The following is a 20,679-nucleotide window of genomic DNA, read 5'->3' as shown; positions in this document are numbered from 1 at the left end:
GGCTCCTACTGCCGCTGCTGCTGCCGCTGCTGCTGCCCGCGCCGAGCGACGGTGAGCGCCCCGGGCGGCCGCGGACCGAGCCCCGGGAAGGGCGAGTAGGGAGTAGGTGGGCGCTAGGGGCGGACCTGGGAAGAGCTGCGCGGACCTGCCGGCGGACTCAGGGCCGGAGGGTCTTGCCGGAGAAGGGGAGCCGAGCGGGACAGGGCGGAGCCGGGGGAGAGGGCACTGAAGCCGGTGGCAGGGCAGGCAGGGGGTTGTTGAGGACCCGGCCCTGGAAGAGAGACTGCGGTTCAGTGCGCTGCGGCTCCAGGACTCCGGCAGGACGCGAGCCCGGACCGATATGCGAGGAGCGCGGCAAAGCAGGAGCTAGGCGAGCGGGCTGAGTTGGGGAGAGGGGGAAACGAACCACGGGGCACCGCAGGGCTGAGTCCGTCGGAGTGAGCGAGCCGGGTGGACCAGAGTAACCCGAGGCTGCTGAGACCGAACGCAGCAGATCGGGCGGGGGTGGGGGGGTGGGGGGGGGTGGAGGCGGGTCCGAGAGGGCATGTCCTGGATTTAGAGCTGGGACTGGCACCGGGAGTGCTCAGGGAAGACCAAGCAAGGGGACGAAGCAGAGTCCCGGAGGGCCTCGCCAGGGGAGGGGGAGACCCAAGACAGACCCCGCGAGCCGAGGAAGGGGAAGGGGAGCTGACTGAGAGGGAACGAGCGGCGGGGACACCCACGTGCCCGCCCTTCCCCGGAGGGTGCACAGGCGGAGCGCCCCTGTCCCGAGGCTCGGGGGTCTGCCCGCGTTACTGCTCGGAGCTCCGTCATCGCCACCCTTTCCCTCTGTAGCTGTGTGGGCCCATCTCGCGGGAGAGGAGTGCGAGTCTAGTCCCTTCCCTTCCCACCCCACACACTCAGCGGACACTCGTCCGGGCGGTATTCTCTCTTCTCTCAGCTCCGGAGAAGAAAGATATCCCGTCCGCATCTACGAGAAGAAACTTTATCCCTCAACAGCTATACCGGGGTTGGGTTGGGGGCTGAGGCGGCTGAAACGCAGGACAGGGGGAGGGTGGGTAGGGGGTCGAAGGGGTGTAAACCCTCAAATGTCTTAAAATATTACATATCCCTGTGTTTGGGGGAATCGTCCGTAACCCTAGCCCCCCTCCTCCTTTCTCCCCACCCACTTTCCATCTCCCCCAACCAGGGAGGGCGCTGGTCTGTTGGGGAGGGGCCAGCTCCAGGATCGCTAGTTCCCTGGAAATGTGACGAGGGCTCTGTGGCTGCCCTTTCAGACCAGGTGGGTTCATTCCTCCTGGAGTGAAGTTGTAACTGGTCTGGTAAGTGGCTCGCTGGAGAAGTTGGGGACTTGGCGTCACCACGCCTGGGATTGGAGCGTTTGTCCTTCCTGTCGGGATCCTCCTGATTCCCGGATCACCTTCTTCCCCTTCTCTTCTTCCAGCTGTGTTTTCTTCTACAGGAGTGGTGAGGTCGCTGGGAGTAAAGGTTCTAGAAACCTCCCTGTTGACGCTTGGTATCCCCTCAATTCTCCTTATGACAAAGGCAAAACAGCCAGAACAACGCAAACTCAGAGCATCCTGGGGGAGAGGCAGCAGGCTGGGCCATAACCTAGCCTGTACCTGGTACCGCACCCACACATCCTGCTCCCTACCAGGCATCAGACCAGGCCTCAGATGGTTTTGCCAGCAAAAATAAGCAATGATTTATTACTGTCTCACTATACCTTTGCTTAGAACATCTACCTTTTCTCTCTCTCTCTTTTTTTTTTTTTTTTTTATCCTAAATGTTTATTTATTTTAAGAGAGAGAGAGAGAAAGCCAGGCAGGGGCATAGAGAGAGGAAGAGATTGAATCCCAAGCAGACTCCAAACTGTTGGCACAGAACTCAACGTGGGGCTTGAACTCACAAACTATGAGATCATGACCAGAGCCAAAACCAAGAGTTGGAAATTTAATCACCTGAGCCACCCAGGCTCCCAGAACTTCATAGTGACTTTGAATCTGTTCATCTTGTTCAACAACTCTATGATACAAGCCACATTGTGTTCCTGATTTATTTTTTCTTAAGTGTTTATTTATTTATTTATTTGGGGGGTGGGGAGGGACAGAGAAAATCCCAAGCAGGCTCCACACTGTCAGCGCAGAGCCCGATGCAGGGCTTGATCTCAGGAACCCACTGAGATCAGACCTGAGCTGAAATCAAGAGTTGGCCGCTTAACTGATTGAGCAACCCAAGGGCCCCTATGTTCCTGACTTAAACAGATGAGGAATGGGAAGCTAGGACAGGTTGAACACTTTACCTAAGGTCACACCCTGCAAGTCTGTGAGGCTTCAGCGTTTAGCCAAAGTGACTGCAAAAGAGGCAGCAGTTGTGTTGCAATCAGTCTTACTTTTGGATCTCAGATTTGTAACTGTTAATTGTGACACCCTGGACAAGTTGCTTAATATCTCTGGACATCAGTTCCTTATCTGTAAAAGAGGGAATGGCACGAATAATCTCTCTCTCTCTCTCTGAGATGGTCTGCTGAGTAAAATACTGCATGAGACGGCACTTTGTACTGCATAAAGTAAGTTCTGTATATAATAGGGATTTCTATTAGCGTTACAGAAAGGTGGGGTGGGTGTGCAGATCCAGGGAACTTGGAACACCTGTGTATGGAGTTCTCCCTGCCTGTTCATTCGACACTGACCTCTCCTTTTCCTCTCATCTTCCCGGCCCGATACAGGTCTTGGCCACTCTGCTGAACTGGCATTTGCTGTGGAACCAAGCGATGATGTTGCAGTCCCTGGGCAGCCTATAGTGCTGGGCTGCAGAGTGGAGGGGACTCCTCCAGTGCGAATCACCTGGAGGAAGAATGGGGTGGAGCTGCTGGAGAGTACCCACTCCACCTTGCTGGCCAATGGGTCCCTGATGATCCATCACTTCCGGCTGGATCGGGGAGGCAGCCCTTCAGACGAGGGTGACTATGAGTGTGTGGCTCAGAACCGCTTTGGGCTGGTGGTCAGCCGGAAGGCTCGAATCCAGGCTGCAAGTAAGTGGACACCCTTTACTGTTCTTTCCCAGACTGGGTATCCAGGGCCAGCCTAGGGGATGGGGGCAGGGGAGCAGTACTGTCAGCCTTGTGGAGGACGGATTTCTTAGCGTGGGTCAGTTAAAAGGTACATAGTAATCATTCGTGGTGGTAGAATTATATCACATATTCTTTTAATTGATTGGAATGTAATTTGACAAGAATGTAGCCAAACACTGTTGCTGGGAGAGGGAGAGAAAGAGGGTGAGCCTTAGCCAATTCTTGGGCCGGTGTGCCTTAGCTTCCCGTATACTGTGAGCACCCAGGTCATTGAGTAGGATTCTCGTGTTTAAAGAAACAATAGTTGGGGCACCTGGGTGGCTCAGTCAATTCAAGCGTCTGTCCGTCCGACTTTGGCTCAGGTCATGATCTCACAGTTAGTAAGTTCGAGCCCCACGTGGGGCTCTGTGCTGACACCTCGGAGCCTGGAGCCTGCTTCAGATTCAGTGTCTCCCTCTCTCTCTGCTTCTTCCCAGCTTGCACTCTGTCTCTCTCTCTCTCTCTCAAAAGTAAGTAAACACTAAAAAAAAGATTTAAAAAAAAAAGAAAAAAGAAACAATAGTCATACTTTATGAGTGATTTAAGAGAATTTTGAAGGGTGATTTAGCTACATGCCATTTTTAATTATGTGCTGACTTTCAAATCTTTTGGGTAGGATAAGACTCACTATATAGTAGTGATATTCTGAAGCTTGTCCACAATTTGTTTTGCAAAAAAAAATATGGCAGAATAATTTCAGGGTCACCACAATGATGATGTCACTCCCATTCACCTTCATGCTAATGTACTTGGTTTTTTTTTTTTCAATTTCAGCTTTATTGAGGTATAACTGACAATAGAATTTTAAAAGATTCAAAGTGCACATTGTGGCGACTTGCTATCTGATGTGTTTTGGATGGAGGGAAAAGGCCAGGCAAGGTGTTTCTGTTCTAGAATTGTGCTCGGCTTGCACTGACGGACCACCAGTTGTGATGAAGTGATGGCTGTGCTCTGCTGCCCCGTCCTGCAAAAATTCTGTTGTTCTTTGTGCACACTCGTGGGTGTGTAACCCAGACTTACCTATGGATCTGGTCGGTGGCAGGCTGGGGGGGTGGGGGCGGGGCGGTCCTGGCTGAGAACTGCTGCTCTTGAGAGAGGGCAAAAGTTTTAGAAGTGGTGAGTGTTCTCTGCCCCATAACTTCATACATCTAGGGGAGGGGGCGTCCACTAAAGAGGCTGATTAAAGAGGCAACACCTTAAAGGTGCTGGTAATAATTCTAGTTAACACTTAGCAAGCACTTGCTGTGTGCTGGGCTCCCTGCCTAAGTGTTTTTACATAAATGATCTCATTCAGTCATCATCGTGGCCCAGGGAGATAGGCAGTTTTTGCCCCCCTTTTACAGGTGACAGCACTGAGACTTAGAGGGATTCCATGACACTGCAGTAGGCCGAGGAGCCGGACTGCAGTCTAGGCTGCCTGAACCCTCCCCCCTCCCCCTGACTCCTGTGGCATGTTGCCTCTTCCCTGGTTGATGGCTGCCGAGTTTCTCCCTGGCTCTGAGGGCATGTGCACAGTTGCTGGGAATGACTGGTGAGTGATGAATCGTTCTGAGGCAGGAGCCCTCTCATTGAGTTTAAGATGCCCCTTTGTTCTAAAGAAGGCTGATCCAGGCCCCCATATGGAGCTCTCTGGACCTTGAGACGGAATCACTTCTGGCTCAGTGACCCCGCAACCCCAGCCCTCGGCGGTGTAGGGAAGGCTGGTGCATCCCCTGAGCAGATGGCTGGGTGTGAGGAAGAGAAGCGTGGACGTGGACACAGGGGTGGGGCCCCCGGGAAGATTTGCCCATGAGAGAAAGGAGATTTCTCAAGGTGATGACCCCCACACTCTCCCTGGCTTGTGTCAACACTGGCCCCTGCATCGCTGGCCTAGAATTCTGGGAGATAAATCCCAGGTGTTTATATGTAGCTAATTGTAACTGTGCTTTTCTATAAATGGTAATACCTTCAAGATGTTTGGTTTCCTTAAACTCCCACAGTATCAGGAACTGAGCTGTGGCTCTAGCTGGGGGAAGGGCCGGTGGGTGAGGTCAGCCTAGTTAATCCTTTGGGGTCCTGGGGACAGCTGGGGGGTTGCCTCCAGGCTCTGGCAGTCTGATGCGGACTCCCTCTCCGCCCCCCCTCCCCGCAAGGCTTGTGACCCCGTGGGGGAATGCTTGGATACCAAGCAACCGGGTGGCTGGATCTCCTTTTCTCACTTCACAAGCTGATGTCCCTAGAAACCTCTAAAGCTGATTAGCTGCCTGAGTTTTCTCCTTTGGTAATAACTCCCTGCCCATGTGCCTGCAGGCACTGCAGATGTTGTGTGACATGGGAGGGTGCCTTGCTGAAAGGTGTGAGGAGCCCTCTGGAGCCCCCTGCTTCTCCTGCCTGCTCCCTGGGGGCTGATGGGGAGGGGCCATGCTAAGCACGGCTCACAGACACAGTCCGCCCAGCCCCAGCGGATTAGCCTGGCAGGGCAGATAGGGGTCCAGGTCTGTGGGGGCAGCCCTGGGGGGCATCTGACCTTTGGGCCAAAGGCGACAGCTAGGAACGCCCCCTCTTCCATCCCAGTGGTCTCAGATGCTGTCATTCAAAGATGGCCTGACCAGGGTGGACTACACGGCAGGCTGATCCCTTGAGTGCTTCAGGTCCAAATACCTCCTTTTTAGGATGGAGTGGCTCAGGGTCCTGAGAGTATTCATGAGTCCAGCATGTCTGGGTTCTCTGCCTTGCAGTTCCATGTGCTTACAGTCTGGAGGCTGCAAATTAAGACATTTGTTAATAAGACAGACCCTGGACAAGTTAACCTCTCTGGGGCTCAGTTTACTCACCTGTGAAATGTGCATTTAATCCTACTCTGTGGGATGATTGTAAGGACTAAACACACCCCACTATTTGCCTGGCACATAGGAGGCACTCAGTAATGGGAGCCAATACTGTATTCTTCATTTAAAGGTGATTTACAGACATCGCCAACAAAAGCAAACTGCCTGACTCTGCTCCCAGCCCCCAGCTTTCTCCCTCACTGGGATTCAGTTAGGAAGTACTCCAGGGAAATCTACCAGGGAGTGGAATTATTGGAGCCAGAGTGCAACTTGTTCTGTTTTAACTCCTTCCTGGGAAGGCCTGGGGATTCTCCCAAACCTCAGAGTGTGGGCCTCAGAGTGCGGGCTGAAGCTGGGTTGGCCTGTGAGACCCTCTGCCATCCCTCTGGAGGGCTTTGGGGAAGGCATGTGCATCACCTGACCCAGTGGGAATATGTGCATTGGCTCACACCTGTTGAGGTCTGTGCCCCTGGATGACCCCAAAGAGGGATGGGCTATGGGGAGTCCAGGCGGCTCAGTCCCATGGAGTATGCTCTTGATCTTGGGGGTGTGAGTTCGAGCCGCACGTTGGGTATAGAGATATTTTAAAAATAAAGTATTTTTAAAAAAGAGAGAGAGAGATAAATGGGCTAGATACAAGGAGGGGAGATGATTGGAGCACCCACCCCCCACTGATATTCTCAGTCCCTGCCTTCACTTCCTGGTCTCAGGCCCCTTGGAGAATTGGAGCAAAGATCTATATGATCTAGACCAGGACTTCTCAAATCTTACTCTGCCCATGAAGTACCCAAGGAACTTGGTAAAATTCATATTTTGAGTCAGTAGGTCTAAGCCGAGGCCTGGGGTTCTGCATTTCTAGCAAGAGCCCAGATGAAGCCGACTGACGCCGCCAGTCCAAGGTGCTAGAGCAGAGCCCACCCCCAGGTCATGATCACTACGGGGGAGGGGGCGGGTATGTGGGTGGCACAACAGTTGGGAGAACACAGGTGCAGGGCCAGACTTTGAACCCCAGCTCTGCCACTCACTGATGAATTACTGACCCTCTTGAGCCTTTGTGCCCTCATCTGACAAAATGGTCACAATCTCATCAGCCTATCAGGGCTACTGGAGGATCAAATGAGGTGATGGATATAAACCTCTGGCACAGGGCCTAACACGTAGAAAGTAATCATCAAGTAGTACTGTTAGTGCTAGGTAAGTGACCGCTAATTTAGGGTGTGGCCCAGCCTATCTCCATGGTGGCCAGGTTCTCAAAGAGCCAGGATGGCCTCCCTCCCAGCCTGGGGCTGTTCCGCCTGGGTGGGCCCATCGGTGGTTGTGAGGGTGGGCCGTGGAAGCAAATATACCCCAACTGGACGGACTTGGGCAAGTCACTTAACCTCTGGGAGTCTTTATTTTACAGATATAATATATACTTTTTATCTTTTTAAATTCCAACACAAGTTGTTTACACCCCACTTTTTATTTTATTTTTTTTAATGGTTTTATTCATTTTTGAGAGACAGAGTGCAAGAAGGGGAGGGGCAGAGAGAGAGGGAGACACAGAATCTGAAGCAGGCTCCAGGCTCTGAGCTGTCAGCACAGAGCCCGACGTGGGGCTTGAACCCATGAACCATGAGATCATGACCTGAGCCAAAGTCAGATGCTTAACTGACTGAGCCACCCAGCCTTCTCTCCACTTTCTTTTTTTTTTAATTTTTTTTTTTTTAACGTTTATTTATTTTTGAAACAGAGAGAGATAGAGCATGAACGCGGGGCTTGAACCCATGAACCATGAGATCATGACCTGAGCCAAAGTCGGATGCTTAACTGACTGAGCCACCCAGCCTTCTCTCCACTTTTTTTTTTAAGTTTATATATTTATTTTTTAGAAATCTCTACACCCAACATGGGGCTCGAAATCATGACCCAGAGATCAAGAGTATCACGCTCTACCAATTAAGCCGGCCAGGTGCCCCCTTAACCTCTCAGAGTCTTTATTTTTTTTAATATTTATTGTTTTAGGGTGGATGGAAGCAGCAGGGGCAGAGAGAAGGAAAGAGAGAATCCAAAGCGGGCTCCGTGCTGTCAGCACAGAGCCTGACATGGGGCTCAATCCCACGAACTGTGAGATCATGACCTGAGCCAAAATCGAGAGTCAGATGCTTAATCTACTGAGCCACCTGGGCACCCCCCTCTCACGGTCTTTAAAATGGGGGAAATAGTGCTTACCAAGGAGGAATGTTGTGAGGATTACCCATGTTAGAATGGGTAAAGAACTTAGCACAGTGCAGGGCACCTAGAAAATGTTCCTTAAATGTTAACATTATGATTCTGAGAAATGAGAAGTTCTGGGGTGCCTGGGTGGCTCAGTCAGTTAAGCGTCTGACTTCCACTCAGGTCATGATCTTGAGGTTCATGAGCTTGATCCTGGCACCGGACCGTCTGCTGTCGACATAGAGCCCACTGTGGATTGTCTGTCCCCCCCCCCCCCCCGGCCCACACACACACCCCCCCACCCACACACACACACTACTGTACTGTACATTTAAAAATGGTTTAAGTTACTAAAAATAAAAATATTAAATGAGAAGAAGAAATGCGAAGTTCTAAGCTCCTCTAGTTGTGGTGATTCCAGGAAGGCCCCTGGTTTAGCCCAGACTCCTAGAAAGAGGCTGTGGGGGGCGGCAAGAGAGAGAAAGTCCAAGTCTAGGTTCCTGCTGCCTCCATCTCAGGGAGGCACTTACTTCTCAGGCCCACAGGTACCTACTTCTAAAGTCCGATTCATTCTCAACCAGGCTGAGGGAAAGTGGTTTAACCAGCCACTCTGGAACCCTCTTTCAGCAGCAAGATCCACGGTTGTGTGCATCTGGGGAAGGGTCAGAGTCTAGATCTGTGGAGCCAGGTTGTGGGGGCAGGGTGTGGGAGAACTATGGGCTGGAGCTACTGGGGAGTACAGCTTATGCGGAGAGGTGGGGCTCAGTGTATTTAGGGGAGGGGACCCTGGAGTGTTTCTGGGGAGGGCAGTGGCTCTCCCTGAGAGGGAAGTAGTTTCTGGCACAGTGGCTGGTAACCTCAGAGGCCTGTGTCACCTGGAGGTTGTATGCTCGGACCTGAGGTATGGAACCCAAGCTTTTTCTCCTCCTTGGAGGGCAGCTCACCCCAGGTAGCCCTGAGGAAGCCTCCCCACTGCCTCTCAAACACACACATCTGCCCACCTGGTAGAGCAGGACCAGGTGTTGCTGAAACGTCACTGGTGTGATGAGCAGATGAATGACAATGACTAGGCCTGCTCTGGTACAATGCCAGGCAGCTCGCCCATAACCATGCCAGAGGTCGTTGCAAATGGCCAAAAGTCGGGCCCTTTTACACGCCCGTCAGTCCTCCACACTGACTCCTCTGACACTCCTAAGAAGCCGTGAGGTGTGATGGGAAGGCCCTTGCCCGGACACCAGGAGTCCTACGTGGCTCTGGGCAATCACTCACCCTCTCTGGGGTTTGTTTTTCTCATTGTAGAGTTGAGTGGTTGGACTCAGGTTCATCTCAGCTCTAAGGTGTTAAGGCTTCCTTGCCATGCAGCCGGTCCTTGGGACACGCTTGCCTCTGCTGGGCCTTTTCCCGGTCCATTCTTGCCCCTGTTTGTTCCTTACCCAACCCCTCCCCAAAGACCACTTAGCTTACAGTAATTTCTTCTTCCCCCTCCTAAGGCGGCGGTGGGGCGGGGCGGGGTGGGGGGGGGGGAGCGGTGGCAACACAGTATTTGCGGTCTGTGGGATTCAGGCCCAACCTCCCTTTCAGTGATGGCTGCTTACATTGTTAAGTAACTGTTTTGGGGCTGGGTATTCCATCTGTCTCCTCGACTAGATTTTAAGCTCCTAAAGGGCTTCTCTTTTGTATTTCTCACGTCCCCTGCCTGTGGAGCTTGGTAAAAACTAAATGGACATGTGGCTCTCCGGGTGGAAAGCTCTGTCTCTCTTGTCTCCCTTGCCGCTTCTCTTTTGCTTTCTCCCTCTCTCTCTGTCTCTTCTGGCTTTGTAATTGATAGCATAGCTCAAAGGAACAGAAGCTTGTGAACAGGGCGGATCGGCAGGGGAATATAACACACTCAGGGCACGATCATGGGGTGGTTGCTGCTGCATGTTTATCTCCAGAGGAGCTGAGACTCTTCCTCGCCAGATGGGGCATGAAGCAGAGACCATACTGCTCGGTACCCTTCGTGCCTGGGTCTCGGGGTCTCCTGCCTTGGACTTTATTCCCTGGCAGGATGAGGCCCCTGTCCCTAGCCACACTGGCCCCAGCTGAGGGGGGAGGGCCCCGCTCACCCCCACCCGCAGGACTTGAATGTGGAAGTCGAATGCTTCTGGTTCCCACACCTTGGCTCCACTGTCGCAGGCAGCCAGCTGGCCCCTTGAACACAATGTGCAAATCTCCTCTGTTCCTGTTCCCGGCATTGTCCGTGGCCGGGCGCCTTGGCTGGGAATGCAGGCCGGTGAATAGGAGAGGCATTTGCAGCCTGCAAATGAAACAGGCCCCCAGCCCCCCTTAACCCCCTGTCCCCTCCCCACCCCCAGGGAGAAAGGACTTTTTCACTCCTGGCTTTCTTGTATTGCCTTTCCCTCTCCTCTCTAGAGTCCCTGTGTGTGTGTGTGTGTGTGTGTGTGTGTGTCCATGTAAGAGACAGAGAGAGAGAGAGAGAGAGAGAGAGACTTTTCATAGCAGCTTGAAGGCTGTTCTACACAGCCTTCAAAAAATTAGAATGGAACAGAAGGGCACCCAGGATGGAAAACCAAAGAGCTCACTGTTGTCTTTGTTTAAACAGGACCAAGTGATTCCAAAAGTGTCTGCCTTGTGTAAATAACCTATGGCACCCTAAGATTCTCTGGCCATAGCCTTGTTGCAATAAGGAATGTAGACATCAGTAGTGTATGTGTGTGTGTGTGTGTGTGTGGGTGTGTGTGTGGGTGTGTCCACCTGGAGCTGTGTGGGTACCTGAGCATACAGGTGCGTGCCTGAAGGATGTGCATGGGGCCCAAGATTGGGGTCTATCTCTTCTCTAAGGGCTTTGCTGTGGGAATCCCACTTCCCTTGGACATTGTGGCCAGACTGGAAGGCGAGAGTGGACAGGACAGGACAGGTGCAGGGCAGGAGGTAGTGGTCCTGTGAAGGTAGGTCCTGTGAAGACTGATACTTACCCAGCTGACTGAAGTGAGAGAAGGGTGAGGGCTTACCTTATGGGCGTGCGGTCACAGCTATAGCACCTTGGGAGCCTACACCATGTTCTTTTTTATTCATTAGGTAGGTGCCAGCAATCTGGCTGCGATAGAGCCTGCTGGCCTGTGCTGCTCCTTACCCCCACAAAGCACTGCTCTTTGATTCCTGGGCTTGTTCCCCTGGCCCCCAGCTTTGTCCAGCCTGCTCCAAGAAATGCTCACTCTTTGTGATGGCCCTCAGATATAAGGGAAGGACAGAAAACAGATGGGAGCAGCCCCAGTGGCTTCCTGAGGAGGGGTGCCTGGACACGTGATATCGGGACCAGTGAAGGTGGGAAGGCAGGGGTTGAGCAAAGGTGGTTGGCCAGACCCCAGGCCCCAGGGAGATGGAGGGAGTTGGAGAGTGTAGGCTTAATAGCAGCCAGACAGCCACCTGATTCAGGCCCAGGGAGGGAAATTGGATGCAAAGGGCTCACATCCCAGCTTCTCCCACCCACTTTTGTCTATCTCATCTCTGGATCTTGGTTCAGTGCCCTTTGACACTCTTCCACAAACTGCCCTCCGCCTCTGCCTTCTTGTGAGGCCACGCCGAGGGTCTTTGTCTTTATCACCCCTCAGCCCTTGCTTCTTCTGCCCTGTCCTTTCTCCAACTCCTCTCTCTGTTGTTCTGTCCTTCTTCCTGCCTCTTTCTCCAATTGTGGCAATTCCTGTGTCCACCATCCCTTGCTGTGCTGGGAGAGAGGTCCCTCTGTTAGGTGAGCACAGGCTTGGGCACAGAACAAAGATAGGAAGAGGAGAGGCTGAGAGGATGAGGTTCGAAGATGACCCCAAAGGAAAGGGGTCCATGGTCTCCCCAGCAAGCCAGAGCCCCCCTGGGGGCAGACCTTCCCTGGGAGGAATCTGAGAACACTGGCCCCTGCTTGGGGCCTGTCTCCGAGCCCGGACACTGACCACGGTGGGTGGTGGGGGCAGCCCTAGGCTGCTCTCTGGAATGCTGGTGTTGGGTTGCAGTGCAGATGCGAGCAGTGATAATGGGCAGGAACTGGACTTTCTGGTCTGGCTGCTGCCCCAAGGCCATTGGAATGTGAGGGGGGACTAGCAAGAGGCTCCAGGGCCCTAGGGTGGGCGGACGGAGACCAGACCACCTAAATGGAGAGGAGGGGCAGACCACCGTGAGAGAGAACCAAGTCCTAGCTCTTTCACTGAGTTGCAGGCTACAGCAAAAGAACCCTTAAATTCCCAGCCTGGCTAGGACCTTGGCGGGCTTCCCAGCCTCCAGTGGGATCACAGGCATCCAGAGCAGTGAGACAAACTCTGGAGCTCATCTAGTCCAACCTTGTCATTTTACAGACTTGAAAACTGAGTCCCCAAGGAGGTAACCTGCCCAAGGACATGGCTTGTCCTCCAGCCTGGGCAGGTTAGAGGACCTCTTGGGTGTGTCATACCTCTCGCCTTCCCAGGTGCCTCTCTAGTTGGGGAAGGGAGGGATCTTTTTATATGCTCCTCTCCAAGGGGAAACTGGTACCCATATATGTATATTTCTGTTTTTCTTGCATCCTGCCCTGCCCCAGGCTTTATCTGCAGTTGTAGTTCTGGATGTGAGCGTTAACCAGCAAACCTTGGGTGTGGGCTCCTGACATCCATGGTGTATTTCAGGGGCCTCCAGGTTTCCAAAGCACATTGGGCGCTGAGCTGAGTGATTTGAGGGCTACCTATGTGCTGGCACTTGTGGTGAACTAACTAGTAGAAGTATTGCTAGTAATTTGGGGGCTGTGCTGTCCTGAGTCCTTTATGTATTAACTTACTTAATTCCCACAACATTTGCATTGATAGGTATTACTAGTCCTATTTTACAGATGAGTAAACAGAAGGCCAGAATGGTTAATTAACTTGCTCAAGGGCACACAGTAAGTAAGGAAGCTGGGATTTAAACCCAGGTCTCCCTGACCCAAAGTTCAATGGCCTGAGGATCCTTAGAGGGGACCAGAGTCCCTTGAGAACATAATCAGAATTAATGCCTCAGAAATAGAGCTGGGTACTAGGGCACATACAGGGTGGAGGCAAGGAGTGTTGGGAGCAGAGAACAGCTTTGAACCCTGGCCAAAGTGGGAGCCACTTCCAGGTGGGCCAGGTGGGGCTCCATGCCCCCCACCCCCAGTGGCTGCTGGAGGCCCATGGTGTGGTGGGCCAGTTAGGCTGTGAGGCTCTGTTGCCCCAGATTGTCTGGGGCAGGGTGCAGGGTGCAGGGTGCAGGGTACAGGTTCCTGTAGGGAAAGGAAGTTGGGAGGGTGCTGGGGCTGCTGGCCGTGGAGGTGGGAATTGCCTCTTCCCGAGGAGGAAAGACAAGTTACCCTCCCCTGTGGGGCCCCCTCAGCTCCCTTTCCCTTTCTTGTTTCCGCATAATGACGCTGATTGCTCCACATCTGTCATAATTACTCTTTGTTTGAAAATTCAGAACAAATCACAGGAGAGGAACTGGTGTGGCTAGAGAAGGATCTGTCTCCCCAGGGGTCCTGTTGGAGGGGGGGAGGAGGAGTAGAGAAGAGCCATAATCAGCCTCCAGGAACCAGGCTGCTGATTGTCCTTGTGCTGTCCCCTTGCTTGGGCAAGGTGGCCTAAAGCCTCATGGAGTTCCACTGCCATCCCGCTCCCCAACCCAAGGCTGCGGCCCCTGCCTGCTGTGGTGGCTGGGGGAATCTGCCCCCACCCCAGCCGGGAGGAGGGGTCTGCGTCTGGGCCCCTGCCCTCCTGGCCTGAGGAACAATGGGTTGGATGGCAGGCTTTCCGTGGCAGGCTTCTTGGTAACCGGAGCAGCACAGCAGGAGGGGCAGGCTGTGCCAGCTAGAAGGGTGCAGGGGACCTTACAGGCAAGGGGAGTGGGACAGTTGTTGCTGGGGTCCTTGGATCAGGGTGGGCAGGTCTTGGGGTGACAGCCAGGAACAGGGGACGGGTACTTCCAGGAAGCACAAAGCCAGATCCTCTTGGGAATCCAGCAGCGGCCCTGGGCACTCAATGCTTCCTCATAACACCTCTCTGGCAACCTGGCTTCTGCTGAGTTCTGGTTCCTGCTCCTCCTCCCCAGCCTATAGGCTCTTGGTTTGGGGAGGCTGGTAACTCCTGGGGCATGTGCTCTGGCCTGTGGCCCTGCCTGTCATGGGCATGTCCTTTCCCAACCTAGCCCCTTCCCACCTGGGATCGTGCCTGCCCAAGACTGCACAATTTTGTGGGGAGAAGTCAAGGACAACCTAGAACTCGGCCCCAGACCCCACCTGTAATAAAACTCCACTTGCTTTTGCCATGGGACCGTGGTGGTACTACAGACACACCCTGGAGCTGGAGGAGCTCCAGTGACAAAGAGCTGGAGCCAGTGACAGATGCAGATAGATGTGCACTGAGGCCTGGCTCTGGGTTCAAGCTTTCTTCCTTCTCTTAAAGCTGCTGGGCCTGTTTGTCTTTGTGGGAAAGGGGAGGGAGCACTGCCCTGCCTGGTCTTTGAAGGGGAGAGAATGGGTAGGATCCAGGCATTTGTGGAGTGTAGGGTCCTGCCCTCCCTCCCCATCCACCAAAGGAGGCACCCTTTATTCAGGCTTTAGTGGGCTTTGGTGTCAGCAAGGCAGAGGAGCTGGAGGGAAGGCAGAGATCTGAAGACAGGGCCCCACAGGAGGTGCCTGGTTTGGACTGGTTTGGAGGGGACACCTCCGGGCCCCACTGCTGATTGAGGGTCATGGAACATTCTTGGAGTGCTTGGATCCACTCAGACACCATTCTCCTTACTTCCGTGCCCTCCCTGGATCCCACCTCCAGCTTTTAAAATCTAAGTGTTCAACTCATCCCGGTGTGACTTTGGACCCATCAGTTCCTTGGCCTCAGTTTCCTCAGAGGTGGAAGGTGGTGTGACAAGGACCAGATTAAAAGATTCCTCAAGTCCCTTCTCACTTCTGAGGCTCGCAGACACTGACTTGATTTTGTCTTGCACAGCGTCCCTCCTCCCAACCCTTCCCCTCCGTGCCCCTCTCCAGGCTCGCCCCAGTTCTCTCCTCCACCTCCCTCTCGCTAGGGCCCTCCTGGCGCGCCAGGCCTGGCCGCCTCCATTTTTAAATGTCAGGATCAAAGTTTGGCAGAAAAACTCTCTGGCCGTTCTCCCCAGCTCCTGCCTACCCCCCCCCCCCCCCTCGCTCCTGGCCGCGCACGTGTCCCAAGACCCAGGACTGCGGGCCGGCCCAGCAAAGTTCCCGAGCCGCGCACGCTCCAGGAGCCCGGCCGCGCGCGCAGGGACCGGCTCCCCGCCTCGCCTCGGTACGAGCGCAGTGTCACGAGAGGAGGAGGGACGTCCCCACCCCGGGCGCTCAGCTTCTCGCCCACGCCGGGCCGGGCGGGCGGCAGAATCAATGTGCATTCAATTAACCCCGCGCCGCGCAGTCGCCGGCTGCCGAGGCACAGTGCCCGATGTGTCTGTGTGGGTGTGAGTGAGGACATGCGTGCGGGTGCAAGTGTGAGCGTACGTTGTCTGTGAGTGTGAGGGCACTCTCGCTTTCAGGACCCGGTGCCTCGGGGCCGCTACCCGCCCTCCTCCCTCGCACTGGGCTGCTGTGGCCAGGATGGGAAGGGACATTTGACCTGGTAAATTGGGAACTCGCCCCTACCAACTTGGAGCCTGGAACTGGTCTGGGGGCGTGACAATGGAGAATAGTGGAGGTCTGGAGGTCCCCCCCGCACCTCCTCCCCATCATCTTGGGGTTTTAACCAGGGATTTTTGACAAGCAGCTAGAGCTAGACAAAAGTTTGTGGGCAAATCTTTAAACTGGCCAGTTTTAGGAGGGAAAGGAAGCAGAGAAGGTCCCAGAGCCTTTGCAGAAGGGCCGACTTGAACACAGGGATGCGTGCTTGGTACCCTGACTGTGCTTGGGGCTGTTTGCACCCCAGGGTAGACAGGAATGGGGAGTGGGCCAGCTCTCCGGGTGTTGCTCATCACACTCGCCCTACTTTCCACTCTTCCCCAGCCTCCCACCTTGTTTCTCATAGGACTGCTGTGGGAACTGAGGCCCAGAAAAGAGGGCCTTGCCCCAAGTCCTGGGTGTACACAGCTGGGACACAAGGGGTCTGATGTTCTTTCCAACATGCTGATTGGCCAAACAGGATTTGGGCTCTAATTCAGAGCCAAGATCTTAGGAAACTGAAATCCAGTATTTGGCCTGTGATAAACAATTCTTGGATCTTTTTCTGCCACCTTCACATCTGGTTTGTTTTTTCCTCAAATCTCCTTTGGGGTCACTGTTTTGTCCCTTACATTCTGGCTTATATGGAATGTCCCCCTCTTTTCTGCAATAATTCTATTCACCCTAACTTTTTTTTTTTTTTTTTTTTTTATTTTTGGGACAGAGGGAGACAGAGCATGAACGGGGGAGGGGCAGAGAGAGAGGGAGACACAGAATGGGAAACAGGCTCCAGGGTCCGAGCCATCAGCCCAGAGCCCGACGCGGGGCTCGAACTCACGGACCGCGAGATGGTGACCTGGCTGAAGTCGGACGCTTAACCGACTGCGCCACCCAGGCGCCCCACACCCTAACTTTTTGAAGTCCCTTAAAATTGTATTTCAAACCTCAAGCACCTTAGAGAAGCCCTAATTTAGTCTCCCTTGCAGATTGGGTTAGAATATTCTTGATTCCATTATGTCAGATCACCAGTCATATCACATAGAATAAGCCTCACGATTGAGCCTATTTGATATTCCTGCTCTCCTGTGTTTCTGGTTTTGCTTCTCAAATCAGTCATTTTCCCACCAAACTATGACAAAAATCAAAATCCTTGCAAGCAAGCTGGCAAGTGTACCATGGATGGGATCAAGGCTTTCCTGAAATAAAAGGATGCAGTGTTTAGTACATCAATTAAAGAAGCATTCATGGGGCTGTTTGCCCAGCTTTGTGTTTTGGAGGTGGGAGGAATTAGGAGACGTTCCTGTCTATTCTGGGACAGTGAGTATATAGCTTGTCCCTCCCACTGGTCGACAAACTCTTTGAGGGGAGGGACTAGCTCCTCTGTGCATCCTTAGTGCTGAGCACAGTGCTTGGCCTAGAGTTGGTGCCCAATGAGGGTGAAAGACTGGGGAGCCACAGATACATGAAATGGGAGGCTAGGAATACCTCCTGCCTACTAGGAGTCACTTATCCTCTGGGCCCAACAGCCAGGGTTGGAGGAGGACAGATAAAGTTAAATCAGGGATTATTCCTCCAGAGCCTAAAGGTGTGGTTTTGCCTAAGCCATTATCCACTACCTTCTGAGTCCCTCTCGTCAGGAGGTGAGAGTGGTCCTGTCTGCATCTGTGTCCTATATCTCCCATCCCAACCTCTTCTGGTCTTAAAGGGCACCCCTATCTCCCTCTTCTGTTCCCTTCCTTGAAACATCCAACTTCTAAGATCCCACCACTTGCCACCTAGGGGAAGTGAGAGAGACCCAGGTGCTACTACTTAGTGCGACTCGGAAGGGCTTGGCCTGGCAAGTTCACACCTTGGTCTTGCCACCACAGGAGAGGTGGCTACCAGGTCCTGGGTACTTGGTCCTCGGTCACCTGAGGGTGGGACACCCTCCCAGGCAAGCTGGAGAAAGTCCCAGGATGCCAGACCAGTGGCTTTACTCCCAAAAGAGCTAACAGGCCATGCCAGGTTCTCTGCTAACCAGCATCCTTCTGCTGTCCAGCTTCCTGTGCTTCCCCTTTGGAAGAGCTCTCCCTGCATGTACATGCCAACCTTCCTGTTATCTTGAAAAGTCATAACCATGATAACAAAGTCCCTGTGAATATTCACATGTGGGAATGGATAAGGGGAAAAAGGCACACTGTCATTATTATACTCATTATCTTTCTATCAGAAGTCTCACCCGTGGAGCGTTATTTTTAAAGTTGCTACGGTGTTTGGTTTGGGGAAAGAAGAGATGTGAAGAGAAATAGGCTTCCTTTAAAAGCACTTTTTCAGTTAAAAGTATTGAGTCTCTAATTTGGGCCTGGAGGCTCCTCTCACTTTTTGAATAGTGGATCATTTTCCAAAGTATAATTTATCTGGGGATTAGACATTCAGGCATTCTGGCTGAAATCTGGGCAAACCATAAAGGCACACGTATAGGGATAATTATATTTGTAGTTTCTGTTTGAATGGTCATTTTAGTCTTTTAAAATGAAGCTAGTGGCCTGTATAGCATTAGAATGATGTTTGATCTGCTAACTACTTTTTTTTTCCCCCTTTCAAGTTTTTATTTAAATTCCAGTTAGTTAACTGGTATTAACTGCCTTTTGTTTCCTTGGATAAGTCCTTTTTTCCCCCCGCTAGATCAGGGGACTTGAAGCATCATTCCTTAGAGTCCCTGGGTCTGTGGAGGGGGCACAGGGGCTGGAGGTGGGGAAGGGGGGTGCAGATTGGTGGGGCTTCAGGCCTCCCACATTGACCCCATCCACAGCAGCTCTGCTTTATCTTCTTGTTGTTTTGAAGTTCTCTAAATCAATTAACTAGGCAGATCAACTAACTAGGCAGATTGACCTAAGCAGGGAGTAGTTCAACAGCAGCAGGTGCTGTGATGCCTAGCAAGCTTAGTTCTAGAGACTCAGGCAGAAAAAATATGACTTTAACATAAAGATTTAGGAGAATTATAAAGAAAAACATTCTGACCACATCCAAGGGGATGACCAGGGTTAGATTAAACCTTGATTCAGGATTGTGTCAGAAAAACAGTGAGCTATGCTCAGATTTTCCTCTCCTATAAAAGCATGCTTTTCATGTATCCCTGTTACAGCTAGTACTTGTTAATGTTAAATAGGGTTGGTGGGTCAGAGCAAAGAACAGTTTTGACTCAACAAGTGTTTTTCATTCTTTAATTTTATTCTCAAATAAGTGGATGAATGGGTAAGTAGATGGTTGGTTCTGTTAAAGAGTCTGGCTATGGGCTGCCTATAACGAATTTATAATCTAGTTTATAGTCTATTTTATAATCTAGACAATTAGAAAAGACTGCAGCCTCAGAAGGAGCTCTATGATATGCACCAAATGAGTGGTGCTAACTGGTTCAGCCCAATAGCCTACTGTTGATCAGGGCAAGGGACCAGACCCTTTTATCATTTGATAAGCCTGATAGGACATCGAAGCATATGTATAACATTCTTCCTTCAGGCAGAAAGAGTCTAAGATCCCATCAGAAGGGATGAGGAAGTATGTGCTTCCAGGAAAAGGAAATGTGGAATGGAGGGATATTAAAACAGCTCATTTCTCCTATCAACAAATCTCAAAGAGCATCTATCTATCTTGTACCTACTTGCCTCTGAGCTAAGGACTCAGGGATAGAAAGATAAGACATTTCCTGATGTTGAAGGATATAATTTTCTGCTCCCTCCCCATGAAAAAAAAACCCCACCTTACTTGGTGGTGATGGTAAAGAGAAGGAAGCCTGATAGAGCCCACCGGTATCTGTTGAATGCCTCTCAATAGCATGCTCGTCTGCTTGCCCATCTGCATGGTCATTTCCTTTAGTCCTGATTTCCCAGCTGAGTTACCTTATATCCTTATACCTAAAAGATGGGGGAGATTGCCTGAGGCAAGTAGGGTTTCCGATGTTGAGTGGGTTTCCTTGCGGCTGTAACTGCAGTCTTAACCCATGAGCCCACCACTCTCCCTGACTCAGAACAGTAGCCTCCTTGCACGGGGCACTCCGTCCCGACCCCAGGGCCTGGTTTTGCAGACCCTCTATAATTCGGACCTGTCCTTTCCAACCATTTCCCTCTTCCTCCCTGAGGAGGCCAGTCCCTCCATCAGTCCAGGCTCCCCACAGCTCATCTCCCTTCCCAGTCTCTCCGGAGTCTTCCTCTCGCGCCTCCTGTAATCGTCTCTCCAGCCACCGCCCCGAAATTCCCCAGCCCTGTGGGTTGATGGCACACAGCTGGGCACCGAGGTGCGGAAATAGAGGCACCCTCGACAGTTGTCTCACGCGTTCCCAACGACGTCTAATCAGGTTGGTGGGCGCAGGGCCGAGCCTGGTTTTCGGGGCTGGGTGAGCCCAGGAGGCGCCCTGAGAACCTGCGGGTGGAGAAGGCAGGTGAGGAGCGGGTGGTGGGGCGGGAGGGAGCCTGGGGCAGTTGCACCCTCCCGGCTTCCTCAGTTTCCCCCGCGGCCGCAGGGGCCGGGCCCAGCTTGGGGAATTTGCCCCGCCGGGGTGGGGGTGGGGGGCGGTGGGAGGAGGCGGCGGGAAATGGTGCCTCGCTCGCCCCAGCGACATCAAACCCTCGTTTGGCGTGTGAGGACAATGGCTGTCTTATTTTCTCCATTCGCCGCGCACAATGCCGGATTCTCTCATTCACCCGCGGCGGTGCGAGCGAGGTAATTAGCCAGCGCCATTCAGCGCGGACACTACCGCTATGCGGGGGGGCGAGGGCGCCCGCCCCGCGGGGATTAGCGGCGGGTCGGGGTGTGCAGCTGCGGCCACTTCAAAGGGGCCCGGCGGCCGGGCCGGCTGTGGGAACCGGCGCTGCCTCCCGCGGGAGCCGCCCGCCCGCTCGGCCCCGCGGCCGCTGCGCGGGACCCCGCGCTCCTCCCGA

General features: G+C 53.0%; 1 protein-coding gene across 1 annotated transcript in view; it reads left to right on the top strand.

Moving 5' to 3' along the window:
* Positions 1-5: 5 nt before the first annotated feature.
* The window catches only part of IGDCC3 (immunoglobulin superfamily DCC subclass member 3), a gene marked incomplete at its 5' end in the record, with an annotated part of 42,785 nt that continues 22,111 nt past the window's right edge, over positions 6-20,679 (top strand). The window contains 2 exons of the mRNA XM_040492181.1: positions 6-51; positions 2,729-3,034. Coding sequence (XP_040348115.1) covers positions 6-51; positions 2,729-3,034 — 352 coding nt within the window. The remainder of the gene's footprint in view (positions 52-2,728; positions 3,035-20,679) is intronic.

Source organism: Herpailurus yagouaroundi, unplaced genomic scaffold (assembly GCF_014898765.1).
Source record: "Herpailurus yagouaroundi ecotype Mexico unplaced genomic scaffold, PumYag 184, whole genome shotgun sequence".
Classification (NCBI taxonomy): Eukaryota; Metazoa; Chordata; class Mammalia; order Carnivora; family Felidae; genus Herpailurus; species Herpailurus yagouaroundi.
This window is presented reverse-complemented; position numbering and strand designations above follow the sequence as displayed.